The 26,587-nt window shown below is 44.7% G+C and overlaps 1 protein-coding gene across 1 annotated transcript in view; it reads right to left on the bottom strand.

The window, feature by feature from the left end:
* The window catches only part of pou6f2 (POU class 6 homeobox 2), a 649,655-nt gene that overhangs the window by 385,893 nt on the left and 237,175 nt on the right, over positions 1 to 26,587 (bottom strand). Inside the window, exon 4 of the mRNA XM_078215507.1 lies at positions 5,518 to 5,746. Coding sequence (XP_078071633.1) covers positions 5,518 to 5,746 — 229 coding nt within the window. The remainder of the gene's footprint in view (positions 1 to 5,517; positions 5,747 to 26,587) is intronic.

The following is a 26,587-nucleotide window of genomic DNA, read 5'->3' as shown; positions in this document are numbered from 1 at the left end:
TCAGAAGTTCTAATCCTGAAATCCAAGCGACCCATCTGGTCTGACCTTCTGACAGACTGGGCAACATCTAGGCAGTGCAGCACATCCCCGGGGCCTAGCACAGAGGGCTGTAGAATTGAATATAAGAAAGCCGCACCTCTTTTTTACAGCATTAGCTGCAGTCATTGGAGAGGTGTGAGGGGAGTCCACTGAGGGTCTGTACAATAGTTACTCAGAAGCTAGAAGTGGTTTCAATCCATTTAACTCTTTCTGGGTAACTATTAATATCGGAACCATCCGAAGTTTACAATTTAAATGGCAATTTTTGAATGGTTCCCAATGCAGGTCAATGGGAATTGCCCATGGGAAGTTTCCAGGCAATTGCCATCCAAACCTCATGTTAGGGACAGGACAGGATTTAATTTTTCCCTGATTCTCCTCTCACCACCCATCTGTAAACAGAAAGGTGTTTCAATTTCTCCTTTTATAAGCATTGGCTTATTTCCCAAACTTTCAGCTTAGGCTAGGTTTGATCCAATTTTTATTAATAACCCCACAGCAAACCTGAGATAGAGTAAACTTTATTCACACACAAAACGTAGGAGGGGGTACCATGACATAGCCACCGGTGCATTCATACCATAAAAGAGGGATGGAGAAAGAACGATTTGTAGGGAAACGAATGCAGAGAAAAGAATTATTGTTTCTTGGAGTCCAGAATCAAAAGTCCAATGGCGAATTCCTTCATAGAGATCAGCAGTGGGCTGAAGCCATGCTCAATAATTCATTTTTCCAGTCGAGTTGACTTCCATAATGGGATAGGCATGCAGAGATGAATTAATCTTATAGGTGATGGTATACGAGTTCTTAAATCCCAGTGGAAACAGTGTTGGTGGGGCAGGTATTCAAACCTGAACAGAACCTGTTTTCTGAGTTGCTGCTTGCTAGATGGAAGATAGCAGACTGACCTTTGCAGCTCTATAAGGCAATATTATAGGTTCCTACAACTAGGGAATAATGTCATATGACTCACAGTGGTTAGCACCACTGCCTCACAGCGACAGGGACCCGAGTTCGATTCCCGGCTTGGGTCACTGTCTGTGTGGAGTCTGCACGTTCTCCCCATGGCTGCATGGGTTTCCTCCCACAGTCTGAAAGACATGCTGGTTAGGTTCACTGGCCATGCTAGAATTCTCCCTCAGTGTACCCGAACAGGAGCTGGAGTATGGCGACTAGGGGATTTTCACAGTACCTTCATGCAGTGTTAAAAACCTCTCCTCTTTGGCTTTGACATTGAATGCCTGAGATTGTAACTCTTAATGGTTGGAACATAAACAAAGGAAGATTGCGGGGCTCTTTGTCCTAAATGTTCTTTATCTTTCAGATTTGTCTTTGGGCGTCAGACTCAAGCTGATGGAATACTGTTTTCTTGACTTGTGACCTTGGCAATGAGGGCCAGGCAATGAGGACTGCCTGGTTACATATTTCAGCATTTTTCTTTGAGCCAGTCCTGCTGACAGCAATGCTTGTGTCTGGGCACAAAAGTCTAGTACAGCTGACTTGATTTAATCCCGTTGTTCTGGAATTCAGTTGGATGTGTGAAGAGTCCCAGATTGGTTGTGAGCTGCAGTTGAAATTCCTCTTTTCAGTCCGGCTGCTTTCGGACTGAGACATTGATCTTCTTCCTCTGCGATTTCTGGGCTGTGGTAGATGTTTATCACCGATCAAATAATTTTATGACCAGTCCAACAGGCATCAGACCTTGTATGGATTGAGTGTTATAGACCTTTCATCCAAACCATGACATAATCCAGGAGGTGCCAATGCTGTGATCTAGTATGCCTCTATCTGGATTTATATTTGTCCTTCTGGTAGAAGAAGATGTTTGTTATAGTGAAGTCATGCTGAGCATACTTTAACAGCAGAGGATGCTACTTACATTGACTTTTTCATTCCAATTTTTTCCAATAGTTCCACTCCAAACATTGGAGTCACAACCGATCTGGCATTAATGTCCCCAAGAAGGATGATCTTTTCTTCTTTTGGGATGGCAGTGAGGAATTAATCAAGGCCAGAATAGGACTTTCCCTAAACTCTTCAACAAAGTCAAGGTAAAACTGATGGCAGTGACATTTCGGTTATGGTAAAACTGTAGGTGAAGTATCAAGAGTCTTTCATTTATGCAATTGGGGAGTTCTAGCAGTACATCCAAGATGTTAATCTCGATGGCAAAACCAATTCACAAGAGATACTATTAGCCTTTCCTTTCCAGTAGAAGGTGTTTCCTCCTATCTATTCCTTCAGCTGCCCCTCCTCACAAAGGTGGGTCTCACTGCAGGAGGAAATGTCAATTTAGTATTGTTATCTCACGTTTAAGCAACCATTCCCTGCTGCCATGTTAGAATTCAGATAGCTAATCCGTGAAGCATAGTGTACTGGAGCTGAGTCTTCATACATTTTAAGCTTTTATCTTGAGAGACACACATTACATATTGTGCACTTTGATTTTTTTTTGATGCCCAGAACCTGAATACAGTTAAACACCTAATTAATATAACAATTAATAAACTGCGCTACCACCTTCACCATTGCTCCATTCACTTCAGCTCCTTAATTTGTTTACCAACAATCCCTATCAACCACAACTCATACTTCACATTCAAACCCTCCATTCAACTTCATACACTTAGCACTGCTCATCTCATAGCTTGCGCAAAATGTAATATTCAATGGCAGGAACATCATCCAAACACAATGCACACAGAACATTCAATGACGTGCTTTCTTCTCTCTTGCAGGATAAGGTGGCACAAGGTGGCAGTAGCATGAGATAGGTAGAGCTACATGTCCTCACCCCCGTGGAGGAGATGGTGCTGGAAATAATTGAGGCAGTTGTCCCTGAGGAAATGGCCAGTGGTGTAGTTGAAACTATCAAGGATGATGATGTGTTCTTGCCTAATTGACTTTCTTAGATCCCACTTGAACAGCTTCCCACAATCTGTTGTTATGTATAAGCTGCAGATGGGTGTAACTAAGCACCTCTCGCCTTCCACTGCTTCCCTTGCTTCAACACTGCCCTTGTCCCTTTATGCTTTCAGGTAACCACATGGCCCGACACTGGACACTGGTGCAAGAAACTGAAAGCCAAGAGGGAGAACAGGCCACGGATGAAGAAACATTGTCCCTAGGCCTGACAGTTGCAACTACCGAATCCCACCATGGCAGACGGTGGAATTTGAACTCAATAAAAAAAAATCTGGAATTAAGAATCTACTGATGACCATGAAACCATTGTCGATTGTCAGAAAAACCCATCTGATTCACTAATGTCATTTAGGGAAGGATATCTGCCATCCTTACCTGGTCTGGCCTACATGTGACTCCAGAGCCACAGCAATGTGGTTGACTCTCAATTACCCTCCAACGGCAACTAGGGATGGGCAATAAATGCTGGCCAGCCAGTGACACCCATACCCCATGAATAAAAAAAACCCAGCTCAGATATAGACCCTGCATTAACTTTAGGGGGTAGCAAAGAGATAGGATCTGCATGTGGTGAGTCACCAGGCACAAGTGGGTTGTCAGAACAGGGAGAAAGGATAATATGTGTGCCAACTACCCAGTGGATGAAGCCACACATGAATTCTGCTGCTATACTGACAAGGGTTGTGCCCTCATGATTGCCAGACTATGGAAAATGTAGCACATCACCTAGTACCACAACATCCACTCCAGACAGAAATGAATGACTTCTCCAGAGCGATTGAGGCAGAACGTTTGCTTTAGCACCTCAATTGTCTGCTTGATGATGCCCCTTGTGGTATCATGGCTCTCGTATAAAGTGCCATAAATGGTTGGGTTGCAGAGGGCAGTCATCAGCCAGGTGTAAAGCAGATAGGCGTCTGTTATTTAGCAGCTCCCATGGAGGCTGCAAGTTTTCTGGAACAGCAGACTGGTACAGAATTAACACATCAAAACTGCTGCACGATAGCATGACGCTGCACTCAAACTGCGCACTGAGTGAATGAAACTGATGCAATTACAGTACATCTCAGCAGGGAAATGAGGTAGCCTTAAAGCCATATCTGTGAGTCAAAGTGACCCTGCACCATGGGGAAGCCCACTATCATGCTATAGTCAATTGCATGCTCCTATTGTTTCTCTGTTCAGAGAGAAGACAATGAAATTCCCTCTCCTGGTTTACAAAGAACCAGTCACCTCCTGAATCCGACAATGGATGGTGAGTTAGCTATGTCACCGACTGCAACCTAGAAGGATTCCTATGTGCAGAAGTTGAGGGCCAGGATCATCTCCCTGGCACTGGCAGTGGCGTCTTCACTCTGATTTGGAGCTGCAAGTCTGGTTCCAAGTTCGTTGGGCATTTCCTGAATCATAGATGCCAGATAAACAGTTTAGTTGGAGATAGGATAAACACTCGTGGCAGACTCCACCTGGATAAAACCCCCTGCTAGGTACCCCTTTGCCCCTTTACTCCACCCTCTGCAAGCAGCCTCTCTTCTACTTTGCTGCCTCTGGACTGCTACTATGGCACCCAATACCTGGTAACATGTGGATGAAAGCAAATTACTGCAGATGCTGGAATCTGAAACCAAAAGAGAAAATGCTGGAAAATCTCAGCAGGTCTGGCAGCATCTGTAAGGAGAGGAAAGAGCTGACGTTTCGAGTCCAGATGACCCTTTGATAAAGGGTCTATGCCAGAAATGACCGTAAATGATACACATAGCACTTTGCTTCTAAACCAGAAGTGGCACAGCGAAGCTGAATTTTGTCGCTGCATACTTTGCAGCTTTCGCACTTGAGCTGGTTCATTCCAACTCTTCTCACTTCATTTCCATTGCAGCAATATTTACTTGGACCTCCACAATGAACAGAATAGTATTGTGCAAGAAACTGTTTGTAACAAAGTTGAATATTGATGCATTTAATAACTTCATAAATTCAGGACAATCGATGCTTTATTCTTTGTAAAGGTATTGAACATTTTAATTTAAAATTTTTGAATTGTCTGGAATTACAACATGATAACAGTTTGGCCCAACTAATCTATTCTGATGATCATCCTGCGTAAGAGTAGGAGTGGTATCAAACTCGACATTAATGACTGACCGTCGCTTCTTATTTTACTACTCTCTATTATGCTAATGACACAATGTAAACTACAGCATAAATAAGATTATTTTAGTTGACAAGTAAGCTTATTTTAGTCAGTTGAGGCTCAAGCCAGTGCATGATATAGACAGTCAAGTATCAACGTCAAATATCAATGTCAACGTCTGACAGCAAATTACCCTCTTATCAATGATACAGTGAAAATAAGGCCCTCAGATATCAAGCAGATCAAAAATGCTTCAGTATTACTGATGACTTTTGATAAGCTATCAATGTTAGATAATATTTTAAAGCAATGAAAGCAGACTAAGTTCAAAAAGAAATTGTCAATACGTGAGCACAGTTATTTCGTTCCTTTTCAATCTGGAAAAGAACATTTCAAGCTTGTTGTTCAGTGGTTCTGCTTACCTTGCAGGTTTTGCAGTGGTAATGTCATAATGCCTCCGGCAGCAGCTGCGGCAACCAGGCCCTGGATGTTGGTTAAGTTGGCAGCCGGCAGTGTGAGGACGAGGCCCTGCTGGTTGCCAAGCTGACCAGCCATATTAAATGGTATGAGAATTGGCTGATTGAGGGCCGGATTGCTTGTTGGCATCACTCCTGCTACAGCTGAGGCCAGCTGTTGTGCTGTCAACAATGGCTGAAAAGAACAGAAAGAGTAGTTTAGCGATTAATATGAATATTCCTCAGGTTAATTGGTAGCTATAGTTTGGCCACATTAGTGCTCACTGCCTGCCAATATCATCTTGTCCGATTAGTTTCTAATAATTCAAATTTACAACACTTTATTAAATTTCTTCTGAAGCCTAGGCCAGTGGTATACAACATTCAATGTCTGTATGGCCTCCTGTAGCTAAACATCTGATCTAACAGGCAGGTAGAAAGAAGTAGATTTTGAGACTTGTGCTTCATGTTAAAGCAACATGAACCATTCTACGGCTTTTAAACATTAAAGCAAGTATAATTCTTTAAGCTACATATTAAGTTACGAATTAAGACTGTAAAAAGTAGCAATTTATTGAAGGTGATTAATTGATTGCTACTGGGTAAGATAGTTAATTATTCAGCTCATTACTAAAATAGAGTTTAGGCAAGCGGCCACTGACCTTTCCCTCACTGCCTGCACTTAATTACACCTCATCTGTCACATTCTTCCTAACCTCACAGTGTACTTGTGGAAATTGGACTCATCATTTCTTGGCTTAACTGTTTAGAAGCTCAAAGGCTCAATAACCAGTAACTGTTAAAAATAACCTGTTCAGACCCTGCATAAGGAATAGAGTCCAGCGGCCTTTGCTAATCTATCCAATTAAAAACAAGGAAGGCAGTCAGAGAAGATTTGTGTTCATTCAGTGGAATCATAATGTTGTACAAAATACTTTGATTTGATTTATTATTGTCACATGTATTAGTATACAGTGAAAAGTATTGTTTCTTATGTGCTATGCGGACAAAGTATACCGTAATGGAATCATAATGTTGAAAAATATCCACTCTTTGTAAGTTTGTAACAAGCTGGAAAATCTTTTGCTACTTAATGGCCAATTTTTATCACTTAATAGATTACAAATGATGGAATTGCATAATCTGAGGAAAATTACTTGTGTGCTCAGTGACATTTAGGATTATATTCACTGGAGTTTAGAAGAGTGAGAGGGGATCTCCTAGAAACTTTTAAAATTCTAACAGGGTTAGACAGGGTAGATTCAGAAAGAATGTTCTCAATGGTGGGGGAGTCCAGAACTAGGGGTCAAACTGAATTGAGGAGAAATTTCTTCACCCAGAGGGTGGTGAATGTGTGGAATTCTGATTTCAAGAAGAAATTTGATATAGCTTTAGGGGCTAAAGGGATCAAGGGGTATACAAAGTATGGAGGAAAAGGGGATCAGGATATTGAATTCGATGATCAGCAAAATGAATGGGGGAGCAGGCTCTAAGGGCCAAATGGCCTACTTCTGCTTCTAGTTTCTATGTTTCTATTATAATAAGGAATGTGATGGTCCGATAGAAATGCAATAAAAGCATGGTCTTCATTTCATTCAGATGACAACAACAGATATTGGGGTAAATGATATATTGTTTCTAGTGAAGAGCCTTGCTTTCTGAGAGCTCATATTGGAATCTGGACGCATGCTGTATATTATGAGGGTGAAAATCCATGGGTGAGTGGAATAAGTGCTGGAATTGAACCCACTATGGGTGCTACCTCTTTGGCTAAACTCCCCTCTTTTAATTAATCTTTATAATTCACATACGAACAAGGATAGAGTAGGCCACTAGGCACCTCGAGCCTATGAAATCATTAATTAATCCCATCTCACTGCACAATTCCAGGTCTAGTATAGCCTGCTTTCTGGTTGGCTTCAGAACATGCTGTTCTAAGAAACTATCCAGAAAATTCTATAAACTCCTCATTATGCTGCCTTAGCCCCCATATGACTTTTTCAGTCTACATATAGATTAAAATCTTCCATGATTATCACAATTCCTTTCTGATAAGCTCCCATTATTTCTTCCTTTAGGCCCCACCTTATAGTATTCAAGGCCCTGTACACACTTCCACAAGTGACTTTTTGCCTTTACCATTTCTTATCTCTGCCGAAACCATTTCCCCATCCTACTTATCTGAACTTAGGTCATCCCTCTAAAGTGCTAATACTGACATTGCCAGTATTGTCCAAAATAATGTATGAAGCCACGACGGTTTGGTACCAGCTCTCCTGCACGGGTTGTCAGAAAGCTGCCCAATGGAAGATAGATTTTCATCTAAGATTTTCACTCCAGATTTTCTGTCAGGGTTTACTCCCTCAGTCACCTTCTCACCCAATACATTGACAAGCCCCATAGCTGGAGTCTGGTTCTTGGGCACCAAGGCTTAACTATATACCATTGTCCTGTATGCCACGTGTCTGGAGACCAGGCCTCCATCTAGTGTCCTGTAGTTTTATCTAGATCTGAGAGGTTCCCTGTTTACATATAGTTTAGTTTATTTATTAGTGTCACAAGTAGGCTTACATTAACACTGCAATGAAGTTACTGTAAAAATCCCCTAGTTGCCTCACTCCAGCACCTGTTTGGGTACACTGAGGGAGAATTTTCGCATAGCATAACCAGCACCCAGAGGAAACCCACGTAGACACGGGGAGAACGTGTAGACTCCGCATATACAGTGACCCAAGCGCAGGTCTCTGGTGCTGTGAGGCAGCAGTGCTAACCACTGTGCCACCGTGCTGCCATGTCATCATGGGGAGGCACTACATAGCGCTTCCTGATGAAGAATTCGTGAGAAATGCTTATGCACTTAGCTCTCTTTTTGCAATAGTTATACTACTAGCTAGAGGTGAGAGCTTTAAACAAGAAGGGCCAAGCAGATTAACCACTGCGCACCATTGACTATGCAAACACACTTAATGCATCATATCAACCAGAGACTACTGAAGAAAGCAGTACTCAGTAAACTTTTCCTATAAATTAACACCTAATATGAAGGCTTTGAACTTCACAATGAGGCATCTATCATCATTGGCCATTATTAGGTCAATGGCTTGAGTCATTGTAAGATTGTAGCAGAAGTTCTGGAAATCTATACATATACACATACATGCTCACATACAAGAACTCACCCTCACTACCAGCGCACTTACACGCCTGCATATATATCCATGCAAATATGCTTACACACACACATACACTCACATTCATGCTCATACACATGCTTGCACACATACACACAGTAATTTTTATTTCTACTTATTCTAAGAGCACCTTCATATTTCATCATATAAATTCAACAAGCAACATAACACTGATAAATGTACAATCCCTGAATGTAGTTGTTCTTAAGTGGCTCCCATGCAGCAATAAAAACCTTGGCCTCCAGTCTTAGTGTTAGATCAGTGTGAGGTTGTTTATTGTCTTAAGCATGATGGGATTTTGAAGCTCATTGTTTCTAGTTATATTGCTTTCTCTGCATTGTGAGGTAATGGTACTATCATAGAGATGCTGCAGGACCATTTCTTATTCTCTACCTCCACGCTGGAGGCTTTACCGGTACCCCAGGTTATTCCTGTCAACAAGATAACCAGGGCTATAAAATGCATTTGATGAGGCCCAACACAATCTTAATAACTCAATTCTAATGGGGTAAATAGCGCAGTAATGCTAACAATCACTGAGCAGAATGGTAGAAAACATAACATGCACAGCTGTTTTGCACTCTGACAGCTGGAATAGCTTAATTAAATAACATTATGCCTAATTGCTCATTATAATAAAAGCAAATTAAATCACAACACTGGTTTTAGCCTAGTTCCCACTGCTGCATTCTAATAATCTGTAATACACATATTAATAGGGTATGAACGCAAACAACAGAACATTTTCTTTTATAAGTCCCAAGACAAGTATTTGTTTTTGAATAAGTGTACAAATAACAGATGAGAGTTATGGCTCATTCTCTGAAAGGAAATGTTTGACACTTTTTGCTAAAAGCGACTGTTGTATCTGAAAGGGCAACTCTGCAAACGTTCGCTCATAAACAAAATGCTCTATCTTGGCCATGTATGGTGGTAAAATGGATAAATTATCAGTCGAAGTAAGTAACGTGTACCCCTCCTATCACTGCTCAACATCTGGTTCTGGAAGATGAACTGGATGTTGAGAAAGCGCTTAGTATCCAATATACATCACACTAAGAGCTGCAGAAGCATCTGTGAAACATGCACTAATCTCATTGTGGCTCTAAAAGTAGAGCAAGGCCTTGTAATGAGGAGACAGCATCCAAATTGATATACATGACACAATTATGCAAAGTCTTGTGGCTGGGTGTGGAAAATATTTACAGAAAAAGGTCAACTCCATTCATGCCTATCAAGGGAACTGCAGCCTTACTGTGAGGCAGCAGTGGTTAGCACTGCAGCCTCACAGCGCCAGGGACCTGGATTCAATTTCAGCCTCGGGTCACTGTCTGTGTGGAGTTTGCACATTATCCCTGTGTCTGCACGGGTTTCCTCCAGATGCTCCGGTTTCCTCCCACAGTACAAAGATGTGCGAGTTAGGTGGATTGGCCATGCTAAATTGACTGTAGTGTCAGGGGGATTAGCAGGCTAAATGTGTAGGGTTACAGGAATAGGCCCTGGGAGGGCTTGTGGTCGGTACAGACTCGATGGGTCAAATGGCCTCCATCTGTACTGTACGGATTCTATGATTCCTGTGCTATTGGATGCTGAATCAACAGAAGGAGATATATGTTAAATCTCCCAACCTCCACTGCACACTGGCATGATTGAAATTAACCACAATGGCAGCTTATAACCACCTCATGTGCGGTACTTCTGGCAGAACCTGCCTCTAATAGAGTGGTCTCTTCAGCCATCAGCAAAATGGTACCGTATGAAACTATTCCATCGCCAATGGATTTGCTGCATGGCCATCAGCTTACTGATTACAAAGTGGACCATGAAAAACAGGCAGCAACACAAGACATGCTTGCACTTGTACTACAGTTCAAGGCACCATTGATGTTTAATGCATGTGGCCATTAGGGTGTCTTCCTACAATATCACCCCTTCCTTTCAGGAACATAAAGAAAGCTGCACTTCACAACACATACACATTAAAGTCTAGTCCAAATAAAACATCACCACCTGCTGCCCTCATATTTATATTAGGACCAGTTTATGTCACAGTAATCTTTCCTTAGCTACCTGTTCTACCTTTTCCCACATAACCGGTGAGGTTCTGTGGCCTCCACGTGGCACTTTTCTTGATGGCGGGGGGGCGATGCGCTGTTGGCTGGCAGCGGGATCTTTTGGTCCCACTGCTGTCAATGGGCTTTCCTATTGATTCCACCTCACATCGCCGGAAACACGCGGCGGGAGTGCACCGTTTTCAGGAGATTCTGCCTGCAGGAAGAGCTGGAAGATCGTACCAAAAGTCTAACCACATATCAGCGTAACAGTTAAACGGAATTTTATACATGATACCAGAGAATATTGCAGGTACATCCTTTGTGGACAAAACTGAATAGCCCCTGGAAATGGGTGTGGGTGTCACAATGCATGATTAATCCATGTCCGCATGTAAACTTCATGCTGCCTGCTCATTAAAGGCTTTTAACGTACAGCCAGAACTAAGCCCACTGTTGAGTGCTTGTGTGTCTGAGGAAGGGGCTAAGTTATTCTGCAACACTTAAAGCTAGCCTTCTTCTCTTTTGACTGAAGCAAATGATTAGGGCAGAATTTTCTGCTAAGTGCGGTAGCGGACCAGAAAGGCGGCATGGCTCCCACCGGCCGGTGTGATAAGTTGCCATGCTAGATTCGCCATTTTTAGCTCAATTCTGTATGCATAATCATGCAGCACCCCATATCTTGTGGTGGGGTGAGCTGGAATTGTCCGTCCCGCTGTTCCCGGCTCATATTTCTGGGTGCCATTCACCTCTCTGCAGGACTTGTTGTGGCGAGTGATAGCCCCCAGAAGAGACAAACATTGTGCATCTAAATTCAGTGACAATGCACTGGTGGCACTCCTTCAGGCAGTCGAGGACTGACGGAAGATAATTAACCCACGTGATGGGAGCCGGAGGTCCACCAACCTCATGACCAAGGCTTGTGAGGAGGTCACCAGCGTGGTCAGTGCCAATGATCTGCAGAAGAAGACCACTATCTAGTGCAGGAAGAGGATGAGTGATCTCATCCATTCTGCCAGGACAAACTAAACCTCTCCTCAATCTCAACTCACACTCTCATTAGGCCATTTGTTTCTATGAACTTCTTATCTCGTGAACAGCTCTTCTATCTGATGCAATATTCTGAGGTCGTACAAGTACAGCAGAAGCTGCCCCTCATCACATATCTCCGATCTTGTGCTTCAGGTCTATGGTGTCTTGCACCATCTCATTACAGTACATTGCCTTTCCGTGCACAGCAGGAACATGAGCAAGACCTCTGGATCCAGTAAAATGTCAATTGAGTAATGCATATCTGAGACTTCCTTCAGGGGATCATATCATGTGGCCCCATGAATATAAATGTTGCAGTTTGGTTATTCACCTGATACTTCTGCACTGAGGACTGGTCCATGTGGTCTGTGTAGGTTTTAATGTCGAGCCGCATTGCAGTCAATCTCAGTCGGTATAACTTGCAAAGGCCTCCACACAATGATTGTCATGTTTGGGTGTGGTTACATATTTACCCATAGTCGGAAATCTTATACGCTACAGGCGTATATGTCATTATGTCATGACCGCATTTTCAGCTAGACATCAGCTTGATAGTAGTCCCCACTTGTCCAATTGGATAGTATAGAGCTAAGGATCTAGGCAACACTGGGTGGCTTCAGAAATGCCTGTTAGGAGACAACAGCTATGTGAGAACAGAGGTGTGTGTCAAGGCCCCAGATGCCGCTCTAGCTCTGAAGCCATGGCTAGCATGGCTTGCCCAAATCCACTGTGCAGCTCTTCGATGGGCAATTGACATGGTATCTAACTGTGAGAATGTCATCAGTGTACTTGGTTTCTGTGTGGATACCTAGATGAAAATGTGGAGGCTTCAAGTGAGACCAGAGCCAAGGGTCATTACATCTGATATGTGCTGTCTATTATCAAAGAACTAACTAATTAATGCCAAAAGGCAATATCTGCATTCCCAGATCCACAGATACAAAAGCTGACTGCATTGGAAGTTGGGATACTCCTGGTGAAAACATGATCATGAGTGATTGTCAGTAACCAGACAATGCTGCTGCCAAAGCTCTCACAGTGCTCATAAAGGTGACCTGACTCGCAGGCTCACGTCCATGACTGAGAGTGACAGATCACTGCGTCCTAAAGAATTATCTCATGCTGTGGACTCAGTGTGATGGCTACTCTTGCATGAAGGATTGTCTGTGGAGGCATCCTGCAGTCTGGATTCAGATCAGACCTGAAATCACGGTGAGAACCAGTGAATGCTGATTATCCTCCTTGAGATGCCTCGCAACACCGCAGGCAAAGTGCCACGAGTGCATCGAGGCTGTGAGTGCTGCTTCTGCCTTTTGAAGGCTGTCATAGGCAGTGGAATGTTAATGAGGTGCTCAAAGTGACTGCACCATGTCTACTCTCTTCGGTGCATGTTGGTGGAGTGATGATCCCATAACAGAATGATCACATGCTGCAGAGGATGCCTTACATTCACAGATGATACCAACATTCTGAGATTGATATCCTTTGCTGAGATGTTGAGGATAACAACAAAGGTGTTAATGCCGAGGCAGCAAGGAGGACAAAGGTGAAAAAGGCTCGTCTGGGCTAGTTGTTATCATCGTCCTGGAACTTTGTGGCTATAAGCACATCTGCCATGTCTGGTTCATGCTATGGCCTCCTCCTCTGGAGTCCCAGCTTCCTCACCCTCATTGGGCTCAGCCCCCTTGATGTCCTCCTCACCGGAGGAGATGTGCAGCTCCTCTATCTGGCAAGTAATTTCTTTCATAGCTTCTTCTTGTACTGTGTCATTGGATCGGCTTATAATATGGTGGTGTTCAGGTTTTACTATTGGATCAACTTCCAATTCCAATGTTGAAGTTCCCCCCATCAGGCTGGAAGAGCATAATGTGCAGGTTTCACTCCCCTGATTACTCTCCACCTCCACCCCCGGATCCCATTGTAATTATTGTTGATATCTCTGCCTTCCCATTGAACCATCTGATGTTGATATCCTGCTCCTCCATGTCAACTTGATCCTTTCTTGCTTATCTTGATGCTCTATGCACAGTGACATAACGAGACCTCCCCCCACCCCCCCGAGACCATCGAATACACCCTACTGTATTACCTGTTCCCCATCTCCTGACTGTATGGCACAGTGCTAAACCAGGAACCCACAGAACCAACGTGTGTGAGGGACTGACCATATCCTACACACCATGCTGGACATGGTTGACATAGGACAGATAGACCCTCCCATCCCAAACTGGGGTCAGGATAGTCTTGCCAAGCACTGCCCTTTGAATTGGTGATCAATTGCCCAAGAACGTCGATGCTTTCTGGCCCCTGACTACCTATTGTACTATTGCTCAGGACAATCTATCCTTTTCGGCCCTGAATGACTTAATCCCTTCCACCAGCCCAGCAACACCCCCACCCACCCTGCTCCCCCACCCCATGTCCCTCAGTCATGTGTCTCCACACATCCTTCCCCAATCATGTCCCAGTCATCCCCCCAATTAGATGCATCTGTCCCCCTCTTCCCCCCGTCCCCAGTCATTTCTCTATGCAGCCTCACCCCCTTCCCCGAAACATGTCTCTGTGCACCCACCCTCTCCCCCTCCCCCAACCACAGCTCCAAGTCAGGCCTTTGCATTCCAGTCCCTTTCTTTGCCTCCGTTTTGTCTCACTTCCCTCATGCCAGTCAAGCCTTTGCCCTCCAGCTGCATACCCCACCTCTTGGTCTTTCTGCTGGTCTTGCCTAAGCAGCCTTGGCGCAGAATCGGAGCGGCGATGAGGGCAGCACAGTGAAATGTAGGCAAGCAATGTGTGCACAAGCCTCGAGATCATGAGAGAAGTGCAATTCACCAGCTGAGTGTCACTTACATCCGAATGTAATTCACGATGCTCTAATTTGATGTTGTCATAGTGTAGAAAGGAATTTCAAATCAGCTGGTGAGATTTACAGACAGATGTAATCTTTTAGGAGACAGGAAAGCAAAAAGGGGTCAAATGACACTTTATATCAAGTTAATGTGGACGGTTTGTGAACACAATAACAGTATTAAAACAAATGAATATGATTTTAAAGTATATTTATCAAAATATTGAATGTATTTTAATATATAAAATGTATTGTTCATTTCAGTCAAAAAGAACAAATGCTGCAAAGTGTAATGGTAAGGTCAGAAGGTTAGAGCTATAGGCTGGGAATCCATTAGTTAGCAAAAGTAAGTATTAGAAAGTTTCAAGTTTTTGGGACAAATGTTGTAACTTTATAGCGGCGTACATTGTCCAGACATAAGATAATGCATTTCTTGGGCCCAGAAATGACGTATCTTTCCGTCTTGGTAACGTGCCTGTCGGAAGGGTTCATCTATGGAAAGCGTTCATTCTAATATAGCAACCAGGAAGTGGGTTTAACCAGGATGGGAGGATGTCCAGATTGAATGAACCAATGAGATATCATTGTACTGAGTGGCAGATAACAACTGACTGAGATACTTTGTCAAAAACTGGACGAACATGTGAACACGAAATGAAATTGATTTTAAGCTAATGAAGAGGCGTCTTTTAGAAAACAAAAGGTATAATCGTTCTGTATTTTGGCTCCCGTTCACGCGGTGTATGTCTATTCCTCGTAAAATGGCACCAGTCGCAAAAACTAATGCCTATCATGCTAATTGTTTATGCCCCGCTTTACCACCACGTCACACCCGGAAACAGGTGCAACGCCTTGGTAAAATCACCCCCTTTGCCTTTTGTGAGTTTTTTGAATAGAGTCTAAGTTTCTTTGACATAAATTGGCTACATCTTAAAAAAGCTTCCCACAACACATGGCCATTGATCTGGTGGGGAAGTGGTAGGGAAGTGTGATTCTGGCAAGCTGGATTTGTATTCATGATATTCAAATGTATGTAAATACACCTCCTACCATGGCATGTCAAGGCTACCAGACCCGCCATAAAAGTAGAGTGTGGAAAATCTAAACCTATTTCCACACCAAAGGGAAACTGGCCTTTGCTCACACTCCACATTTTCCCACCGTGCCCTCCACAATGCCCGCCATTGGCGGGACTGGAAAATCCCAACCTAAATGTCATTCTGAAAGTGTGACCTGGGCGAATCACAAGAATGTCACAAATGGCAGATACCATCGTCTAAAGTTCGCTGACACAGCACTAGCAGTCTTCATGCAGGAGGTAGTCTTCTATCCATGCCAGGGGGTGGCAGTGTATGTGTAGCATGAACCTACTGTTTATTTTCAGGATGCCCACATTTGGCCTCCCAGCACTGACTCTGACAGTGTTCTTCTTTTGCCTGTCACCCAGCCAGGTTCAGGTGCTGCAGCCCAAGGCTGTCTTCGAGGGCCAGGACTGCTTGAAGTCAGTCTGCAAGGTGATCTGCAGTCCCCCAGTAGAAGTCAGGAACTTTCTGTTAGCCATGCTGCAGTCATTGGGATAGCATTATGTAGGAGCACTGAGATAGCCAAAGACACATGCAAGATAGGCTGAACTGGTAGTCAGTTGAATTTTATAGGGAATTCTGGAAGGAATAGTAAGTGTTTGGAGTTATAAATTTGTTTTGGAATGTTTCATGGTCGCTTTTATTTCAGCATTGTGACCAAGAGGATGCTATGGTGGTCAGTAACAGAGGGAAGGCAAAGTATGAATCTTGGAATCCCTACAGTGCAGAAGGAGGCCACGCGGCCCATTGAACCTGCATCAACAACAATCCTACCCAGGCACAATCCCCGTGACCCCACGCATTTACCCTGCTAATCCCCCGACACTAAGGGGCAATTTAGCATGGCCAATCAACCTAACCTGAAAAGCTCTGTACTGAGGAGAGGAAACCAGAGCACCTGGAGGAAACCCATGCAGACACGTGGAGAATGTGCAAAGTCCACACAGACAGTGGCCCAAGTCTGGAAGAGAACCTGGGTACTTGGTGCTGTGAGGCAGCAGTACTAACCACTGTGTCACCATGCCATCTTTCAGACTGGGATTGTTGTTGAATGGTGAATTGGGGTTTTGACCACTATATATATTGCTATCAAATGAGCTGATCACAGACAGCCCAGCTGGATGGGAACTCTGCTGGCTGCCTCCTCTCTTCCTCCTCCACGAATATCTGGTTATAAATGCGATGCCCTTATGATGATGAGATTGTACTGGAGGAAGCAGACTATGAAGAACCATGACACATGCTCTGTTGAGTACTGCAGAGTTCCTTTAGAGTGGTCCAGGCAGCTGAAACTTGGATGAAGAACCCTAAATGATTCGCTCAATGACATTTTGTGTGGTAGCTTGGCTCACATTATATGCATGCTATTCACTTGTCAGTGGCTTGGACAGAGGATTCATTAACAAGACAGTCAGTCACCAGCCCTTGTCACCCAGACATCACTATTTGGGTTCTTTGTGGTAGCTGAAATGCTGATAATACTGGAGGCTGCTACAGAATAAAGACATTGACTGAATGATATTCTTGAGAATGGCCACATACTAGCTGGACATTGAGGGAATGGTACACCTCTGGATTTACTTGCAGCACTCAAAGGGTCACATTTGTAGAGTCAATTGTATTCTGCACTATCAAGGAGCCTGCAATCCTGACAAAATAACATGCTTGCTGTTATGATGGCCTTGGGGGATCATCATTAGGTCTCCCCGTGGGCCTCATTGAATATGAGCTCCGCTATTAGGTGAGTGGAGGCTTGCAAATAGGAAAGGAGCAGCGATGGGTTTAAAACTAGCTGGCTCCATTCAGGCCGGCAGTCAATCAACTTGGAACTGACCTGCACTCTGTAGCCGCTGAACGGCATTTTGAACACACTATAAAGAAAGGGTGATTAGTGACAGAAGACTGGCCTCAGTAAGATTATTACATTGGCAACGAGGAGTAAAGTGAGTTTTTTTCTTCCCTCTGAACCATCTTTACTTTTAAGACAAGTAATCCTCCGGCAAGAAAGATGCCTCTTTTTAGGAAATTTGAAGCCTGCGATGCAAGCACAGAAGATTGGGCCCAATACACAGAGTGCATGCATTACTTTTTCAGGCTAACAGTATTGAGGGGGACAAGAACCAGAAAATGATCCTGTTGACAGCATGTGGGGTCCCGACCTTCAGTGTAATCGAAAGCCTGACCTACAGGATGATCTTGACTCCAAAACCTTTAATGAATTGGTGGAATTGGTTAAAAGCTATTATGACCCTAAACCCCCACTGGGAAATCTGTCACCAAATTTCTGACCAGGTTGCAAAAATTGGCAGAGAACTGTGAATTCGGGCCACCCCTGAACAATATGTTGTGAGATAGGCTGGTCTATGGAATTAATGAGGTGACAGTCCAAAACAATTATTGGCAGAACTCAATTTGGATCTAAAGGAGGCCATTGAGATAGCTCTATTGTTGGAGAATGCAGAGAAAAGAGCTCAGGAACTACAGGGAACGTCAGATAGCTGTATCCTCCAATTGAGGGAAGGGGCCTCAACTGAGAATGAAGGTATCAGTACAATATCCCAGCATCTCTGGCAGTGCTGCAGTCTGAGTCAAATAACCAAGCAGTCAAGGGAAGTCAGGGACAGTCTTCAGGCTCGTAGGGAGCATACTCCAGAAGGTTGGAGATGCCAGATGGCAGACTATTGCAAGTGCTGCAGAAGGCCACAACTGAGGGTAAGAGATAGGGACAGTCAAAACACATGCTATTTCGAGAAAAAGCCAAGGCCAGCACCAGACTGTACCTTGCGGAGAGGCCCACAACCAAGGACAATGCAATTAAATTACTTTTCCATGACAAAGGTTGGCCCACAACGGTGGAGTTGTTAGTAAATGGCCACCCATTAAAAATGGAAGTGGGTATGGGGGCTGCGGCTTCCGTTCTTGGGAGTAAACTTATAGTCACCTTTGGACTGGTATTCAACTCCTGAACTTAGAAAACATGAAGGCCACTTACACAGGGAAACCGTTGAAGCTAAAGGGCACCACAGTGAGCCCAATGGCTTACAGGCAGCAGTCAGCTTGACTTCCACTCATCATTGTACGGGGACAAGGACCTAGCATTATGGTGAGAGATTCGGATCCAACGCATCAGACTGAACTGGCCTGAGATCTTTATGCTCGGTGCAGGGAGGACTGTACAAAGTCATCAATCAGTATCCTGAAATCTCCCAAGAAGGGCTTAGGAAAATCAAGAGAGCCAAAGTTAAGATCTATGTTGACCCCGATGCTATGCCTAAGTATCCTAGAGTGAGACCAGTTCCATGCTCCCTTTTGGAAAAGGTAGAGTCAGAACTTGGTGTTGGTCACAGGAACTTCAGAACGCGAACAGCTAGCTAACCTGGAACAGGTCTTAAGAGTGATTTCTGGAGGTCAGGGTACTCCTGAAAAGGGAAAAATGTGCCTTTCAAGAAAGTGCCGTGACTATTTGGATTATCAGGTGGATGGCAAGAATCTTCATTTGGTGGAAGACAAGGTGCGAGCCACGATGAAGGAGCCAACTACAAGGAACCTTCCTGGGGTTAGTAAATTATTACGGGAAGTTTATTCCAAATTTAGTTTCTTTGCTGACCCCCTTGCATACTTTAATATAGAACCACCAAAGGTGGTGTTGGGGGAGGGGGGTTGGGAGGGGTGGGGGGAATGGTGCCACAGTTGGAGGCTTTCAACAGAGTTATACAGCAACTTTTGTCCTCTAATTTATTGATTCACTTTAACCCCAAAAAAGACCGGGGGTGGGGCAATTCTCCCCCAAAATATTCTAAGTGTTGAATTCGCATAAAACCGGGAGTAAATTCCGTTGTTTTTTTCAGCAGGATATTCAAAATGAATCTCCTGCACTCTCACGCTAGTGCACTCTGCACTGCACAATCATGCAAAAAATCTTTGGGGGGGCCTATTCCCGCTGGAGAGGCTGGCAGCATAGCGCTGAGCGGGCCACTGTGCATGTGCCGATCTGTCAGCGCGGAGATTGATGCATGCGCAGTGGCCCTGCACTGCCGGCCTCCCGATTGCTGGCCAGCTCGATCACTGGCTAGCCCTGCAACTGCTTAGCGCAATGCTGCTGGCCTCTCCAGTGGGAACAGGCTCCGCCCACAGATTTTTTGCATGATTCGCCCCTGAACGACATGTTGTGAGATAGGCTGGTCTGTGGAATTAATGAGGTGACAGTCCAAAAAAATTATTTATGCTGCAAAAGCAGCGCAGTGGGCTGTGAGAATCACCCCCCCTTTATCTTGACATACAATGCCTCCCCTTATGGGTTGGTGCAGTACTGGCACATTGTTGGACAGATGGGACTGAGAAGCCTATTGTGAATGCATCTAGGACCTTCTCAGACACTGAACTGAGGTGTTCCCAGATTGAGAAATAGGGGTTGGCAGTTGTCTTCGGCATTAAAAAGTTCCATCAATACATCTACCTTAGACGTGTTTTGTAGTGACTGATCATAAACCATTATTGGGACTTTTTTAAAGACGACAAAGCAATATCCCCCCATTGCCTCTGCCTGGATACACCATTGGGCTGTGTTACTGGTGGCTTATGGATACCTCCTTGAGCACCACTCTGGGACCCAGATAGTTGACGCCAATGCACCGAGTTGTCTGCCGTTGCCTGGAAGTTCAGTTCCACCACCAGCTGTGGAGGAAGTCATGATGACCCTCAATTTTTCAAACACCTTGCTGGTATTTGTGAAGCAAATCAAGGACTGGACGCAAAAGGACCCAGTCTAGACTAAATTAAAAAAACATTATTCTATATGGGGGATTCAGAGGTCAGCCCTCAGATATAACGAAACACTACTGGATGAAGAAAGACGCGTAGTTGTCCCTCACCCAGGGCACATTCAATACTCATGGAATTACACCACAGCCACCCTGGGATTTTGAAGATGAAAATGCTGGCCAGGAGCTACGTATGATGGCCCGGCCTTGACACAAACATTACCAACTTGGTCAGTCAGTGTTAATCATGCCAAGAGAATCAAAAACTGTCCCCCTCAGCCTCCCTACAACCAGGGAGTGGCCTGATAGGCCCTGGGTGCGAGTGCATGTAGACTTTGCCGGGCCTTTATTGGGCTCCATGTTCCTGATTATGGTCGATGTGCACTCCAACTGGTTGGCGGTGCATCACATGAACTCCACCACTTCCTATCCTATTGAGAAATTATAATAAAGTTTCTGCACACACGGGATACCTGAAGTCCTGACAATGGCATTGCCTTTACTAGCACCAAGTTTCAGACCTTCATGCTTTCCAAAGAATCAAACACATTAGAACAGCAGCCTATCACCATCTTCAAATGAGTTGGTTGGATGGGTGATGCAGACTTTTAATCTTGGTATGAAGAAGCAACCTGTAGCATCCATAGAGACCAAACTGGTGCGTGTTTTATTCAACTACAGGACTACCCCACATACAATGACGAGAATCGTCTCAGTGGAATTATTAGTAGATTAGAGGCTTCGGACAAGATTAAGCTTACTTTTCTCAAACCTGGTGGGGAGGGTGGAATCCCAGCAAGAGAACCTGAAGAAGAACAATGATTTTGGAAGGACAGAAAGAACATTCAAAAGCGGTGACCCAGTCCACGTGAGGATCTTCAGAGACGGTCTCAGTTGGGTCCATGGGATTATAACGGAGAAAATGGGGCCTGTATCGTATAAAGTCCAAGTACAGGGCAAAGCTGTCAGAAAACACCAGGACCATTTGGGAGCCCAGCTCAGTGCAGGCCTCATTGCCAGCCATGGGGATGGTCACTGCCAGTGTTGAGCCATAAGTGGAGGTCGACCCCACACTGGCCCCTCTGGGTGATGAGAATATGGATTCCAATATAGCAACTGAAGAGACCAGCTCCCCTAATGAAGCGAGACCTCAAGAAGAACCAGAATTGGTGGCTTTGCAAAGCAAAGGTTTCCCATTCGCTTCTCACCCCCGGTCCTGCCTCCAGCTAACCCCAAGCTAATCGCTAAGCAGTGGAGAAGACCCCCCACCCACTCCCCCATGGTGGGGTTGTGAGGGATTAAAGGGACTTGGGGGGGGAGGGGGAGGTGTTGTGATGGCCACGGGGGATCATCAACGGGTCTCCCCATGGCCTTGTAAAATACGAGCCTGGAGTACAGGTGAAGGGAAGGAGCATCGGGGGGAGGGGGGGGGCGGGGGGAGGGGGGGTTGGTTTAAAACCAGCTGACTCCACTTAGGCCAGCAGTCAATAGTCTCAGGACTGATCTGCACTCCGTAGCCATTGAATAGTGCTCAGAGGTCACTATAAATAAAAGGGTGAATGGTGACAGGAGACTGGCCTTGGTAAGATTATTACACTTGTTCTGCCTACAAGAACAAATGGAATTAATTCAGCTCCCCTTGCATACTGAGTCTTAATGACCTCCCATATACAATAGTGAAAAACAAACTGCCGAATCTTGAAATATTGCTTGCTCAGTCCTGGAATTGAAAATAATTCATTGGCATGGCCATCCTTACTACCACTCACAAGGCCATCCTCATCTTGTTCTGAGACTACAGCTTTGCCTGATTTCAGTGAGCTTGTCCATCAGAATTTCTTTCTGAAGGCCCTGGATGAATATGGCTCCTTGGTGAAAGCCCTTTTCCCCTTCCTCCTCCCTTTTCAAGCAACTTGGCCTCCTCTGTGCTCATTCTCCTTGTCATGCTGCAGGACAAGGGGATGGAAAGTACTGCACCCATGGTGGGAAGAAAGTGGTCTGAGCAAAAACCTTGAAATCGGAACAAGAGCTCTCACCACTTGCCACACCACTCCCTGTGAACTGCAGCAACATTAAGTAGCAGTTTAAACCCTTGAACACCTATACCAACTCAGCAACAGCCAGCAGAATTCAAATGCAATTCATCACCTTACTGCAAATCAGGCAAATCAGCATTGCATGTTGACTGATGTCACAATCTGTCCATTTTGCATATCTCTACTGCAGACGTCTATCAATCACGCTAACAACTTACTCAAAATAGCATTCAGCAGGGCCTGCAGCAGGAGTATTCATGCATGACATCAATGGTATTTTGGAGCCACATGGCACTTATAGTGCCAAAAATATGGGGACTCTGCAACCAAGTTTAGTGACCAGTGTGTTCCACCCTGGCACTTCTTCTTCAAAACTTCAAAACACTTGGAAGACCAGCCAGAAGCGTCAGTAACCAGGGATAGTCAAGTCTAGAGGTAACAAAAATGTGGGTGAGCGTTTCAGCAGCAGATGAGTTGTGAAGGAGCGGAGAAAGTTGATATTAGAGGTGAAAATAGGTGATCTTAGTGATGGCATAGATATATGTTCAGAAACACATCTCAGGATTAAACATGACACCACGGTGCCAAATGATCTGGTTCAGTCTCAGACAGTTGCCAGGGAAAAGAGATGGATTTGGTACCTAAGGAATGGAGGTTTGTGCAGGAACAGGTGACAATTGCTTCAGTCTTCCCAATATTTACTTAGAGGAAATTCCTGCTCATCCAGTACTGGATATTGAAGAAGTAGTCTGACAATTAAGAAGCAGTGGAGAGGTGGGGGGGTCGAGTAAGTGGTGGATCTGTTATTGTTGTAGGTCTTAGATGTGGTAATTGTGGGGCCTGGACTTACATATAATGTTGGAGGCAATGCTTTTAGCAAATGAACATTATACTATTTTCATTAGGTCGTGGGTAGCCCCTGAGAAGGAGAGGTGCTTCAAGAAGCGTCGACCCTGCCTTTGCGAGGCCTGGGCTCAGCAGGCTCTGGCTGACAGTACTTAGTTAGGGCCTCTGCTTAGGGATACGAGCCCCACTCATGTATTATTTTCACCATATTCTGGCAGTTCCTGCAGCCAAACGTCATGCGTTGCACTCCTTTGGATCCCCACCAGCAAGGCCGAGTGGGATTCTGACGCTTGGGCAACCCAAAACTCCCATATATCCCAACCAGGCATGCGCCAGGGAAAGGTCTCTCCATAGTGGCATCACAGTGACCAAAACAACAATAGACACGGGTTATAATCCCAGCTCGATTGGCATAAAGAATGCATGCCATGGACTTCTTTCGATGGTGGGAGAGATCATCGCTTCTCATTGGACAGCTAGCATTTACCTCAAACCGGGTAGGCCCCCGTCAGGAAGGTGCTGTCCTGCCACAGTCCACCTGCTGCAATAGGTGCTTGGAGCTTACAGTTATTGTCCAACAAGTGGACTGTCATAGAACATAGAACATAGAACAGTACAGCACAGAACAGGCCCTTCGGCCCACGATGTTGTGCCGAGCTTTATCTGAAACCAAGATCAAGCTATCCCACTCCCTATCATCCTGGTGTGCTCCATGTGCCTATCCAATAACCGCTTAAATGTTCCTAATATCACACCCAGCAAGACAAAGAAAGAAACAAAAATACCAGCCCTTTATTTTGCAAGCTGGAACGTCAGAACCTTGTGTCTGGGCTTGTCAGAAGATGTCACACAGATCGTGGACTCTCAGAAGACCGCCTTCATCAATAACAAGTTGATTAGACTTAATGTGAATATTGTAGGACTTCAGGAGACATGCCTCCTTACAAGCAGATCAAGTGAGCAAGACTACACTTTTTGCTGGCAGGATAGAGACCCAAAAGAACAGCATGGAGTGGACTTCACCATCAGAAACTCCATGCTCAGCATGATAGAGCCACCCACAAATGGCTCAGAACGCATACTGTCCATTTGACTGTCTGCCGTTCTTTGACCAGTATACTTGCTCAGCATCTATCCCCCAACACTCTGTTCCTCACCTGAAGTTAAAGACCAGTTCTACAAGGAACTGCACAACATCATCAGCAGCATCCCTAACACTGAACATCTGTTCCTGCTGGGGGCTTTAACGCCAGGGTTGGGGCCGACCAGGACCCATGGCCTTCCTGTCTAACGACATGGCACTGGAAGGGAGAACGAGAGCGGACAGAGATTGCTGGAGTTGTGTGTGTTACTATAACATCTGCATCACCAACTCGTTCTTCCAAACCAAACCCTGTCGCCTCCATAAACAGTGCTCTAATTATACATAGCTTCCACAGTGCAGGCTGCGACACTAACCACTCCCTGGTGTGCGGCAAAGTTACATTGAAACATAGAAGATAGGAACAGAAGTAGGTTATTTGACCTTTCAAGACTGCTCCATCATTCATTATGAACATGACTGGTCAACTCAAAAGCCTGATCCTGCCTTCCCCCCACATCTTGTGATCCCTTTCGCCCCAGGAGCTATATCTAACTCCTTCCTGAAAACATACAATGTTTTGGCCTCAAGTGCTTCCTGTGGTAGTAAATTTGACAGGCTGACCACTCACTGGGTGAAGAAATTTCTCCTCATCTCAGTTCTAAAAGGTTTACCCCTTTTCCTTAGACTACGACCCCTGGATTTAGATTGCCCCAACATTGGGAACAACCTTCCTACATCTACCCTCTCTCGTCCTGTTAGAATTTTATGGGTTTCTAGTAGATCTATCTTCATTCTTCTGAACTCCAGCAAATATAATCCTAACCGACTCAATCACTCCTCAATTGTCAGTCCAGCCATCCCAGGAATCAGTCTGGTAATACTTCTCTGCACTCCCTCTACAGGAAGAACATTCTTCCTCAGGTAAGGAGACCAAAACTGCACACAAAATACCAAATGTGGCCTCATCAAGGCCACATTTGCCTGTATAATTGCAGCAAGATTAGATTCCAGTAAGAATAGATTCGATAGAAAGTTAGATTCCAACCAAAGAAGAAACATCATTCTAAACAAAATGGTCATCTGTGCATCTCATCCACTACTGTCACAGGAATTTCTCAATTCTCTTGAACAAGCCTTTCAAAACACCCCTGCAGGGGATGCAGAGACCAATTGGGCCCACATTAGAGACATAATCTATAATTCAGTAATGACCAGCTTTGGTAAACGTGAGAAGCAGAATGCAGACTAGTTTCAATCCCACTTTGAAGAGATAGAACCAATCATAGTCACCAAGTCAAGTGTACCACACTGCTGAACAACAAATAAGCCCCCAACAAGAAAACATCCTCAGCACTTAAAGCCGCCAGAAGCACCGCACAAAGCACGGCTAGGTACTGTGCAAACAACTACTGGCAAAACCAATGCAGTTGTATCCAGCTGGTCTCTGACACCGGAAACGTCACAGAAATGTACGATGGTATCTTAATTGGGCCAACCATCAAGAAGACCATCCCTCTCAAGTCTAAATCAGGGGAAACAATCACTGACCAAAGCAAGGAAATGAACCGCTGGGTGGAGCACTACCTAGAACTGTACTCGAGGGAAAAGTTTCTCACTGATGATCCCGACAATACAGTTCAGCCTCTGTCAGTCATGGATGAGCCAGACGGACAGCCAATAGAACCAGAGCTTAGTAATGCCATCAATTTTCCACCTGAAGAAGGGGCTTGGGGCTCCGAAAGCTTGTGTGGCTTTTGCTACCAAATAAACCTGTTGGACTTTAACCTGGTGTTGTTAAACTTCTTACTGTAATCAATTTTCCAGCCAGCAGAAAGGACAGCATTACCCCTGAAATAATCAAGTGTGCTAAGCCATCTATACTCTCAAAACCTGATGAACTACTTTGCCAGTGCTGGGATGAGGGAGCAGAACCACAGGATATGCCCGATGCCAACATCATCACCATCTATAAGAACAAGGGTGACCGCGGTAACTGCAACAACTACCGAGGAAGCCCCCACAGTAAGAAAGTCATTGCCTGAGGTGTTCGAAGCAGACTTCAGAAGCTGGCTGATCATGTCACCCTGAGGCACAGTGCTGCTTTCGTGCA

Source organism: Mustelus asterias, chromosome 7, assembly GCF_964213995.1.
Source record: "Mustelus asterias chromosome 7, sMusAst1.hap1.1, whole genome shotgun sequence".
NCBI classification, from domain to species: domain Eukaryota; kingdom Metazoa; phylum Chordata; class Chondrichthyes; order Carcharhiniformes; family Triakidae; genus Mustelus; species Mustelus asterias.
The sequence above is the reverse complement of the archived record's forward strand: the minus strand, read 5'-3'. Positions and strand labels throughout refer to the sequence as shown.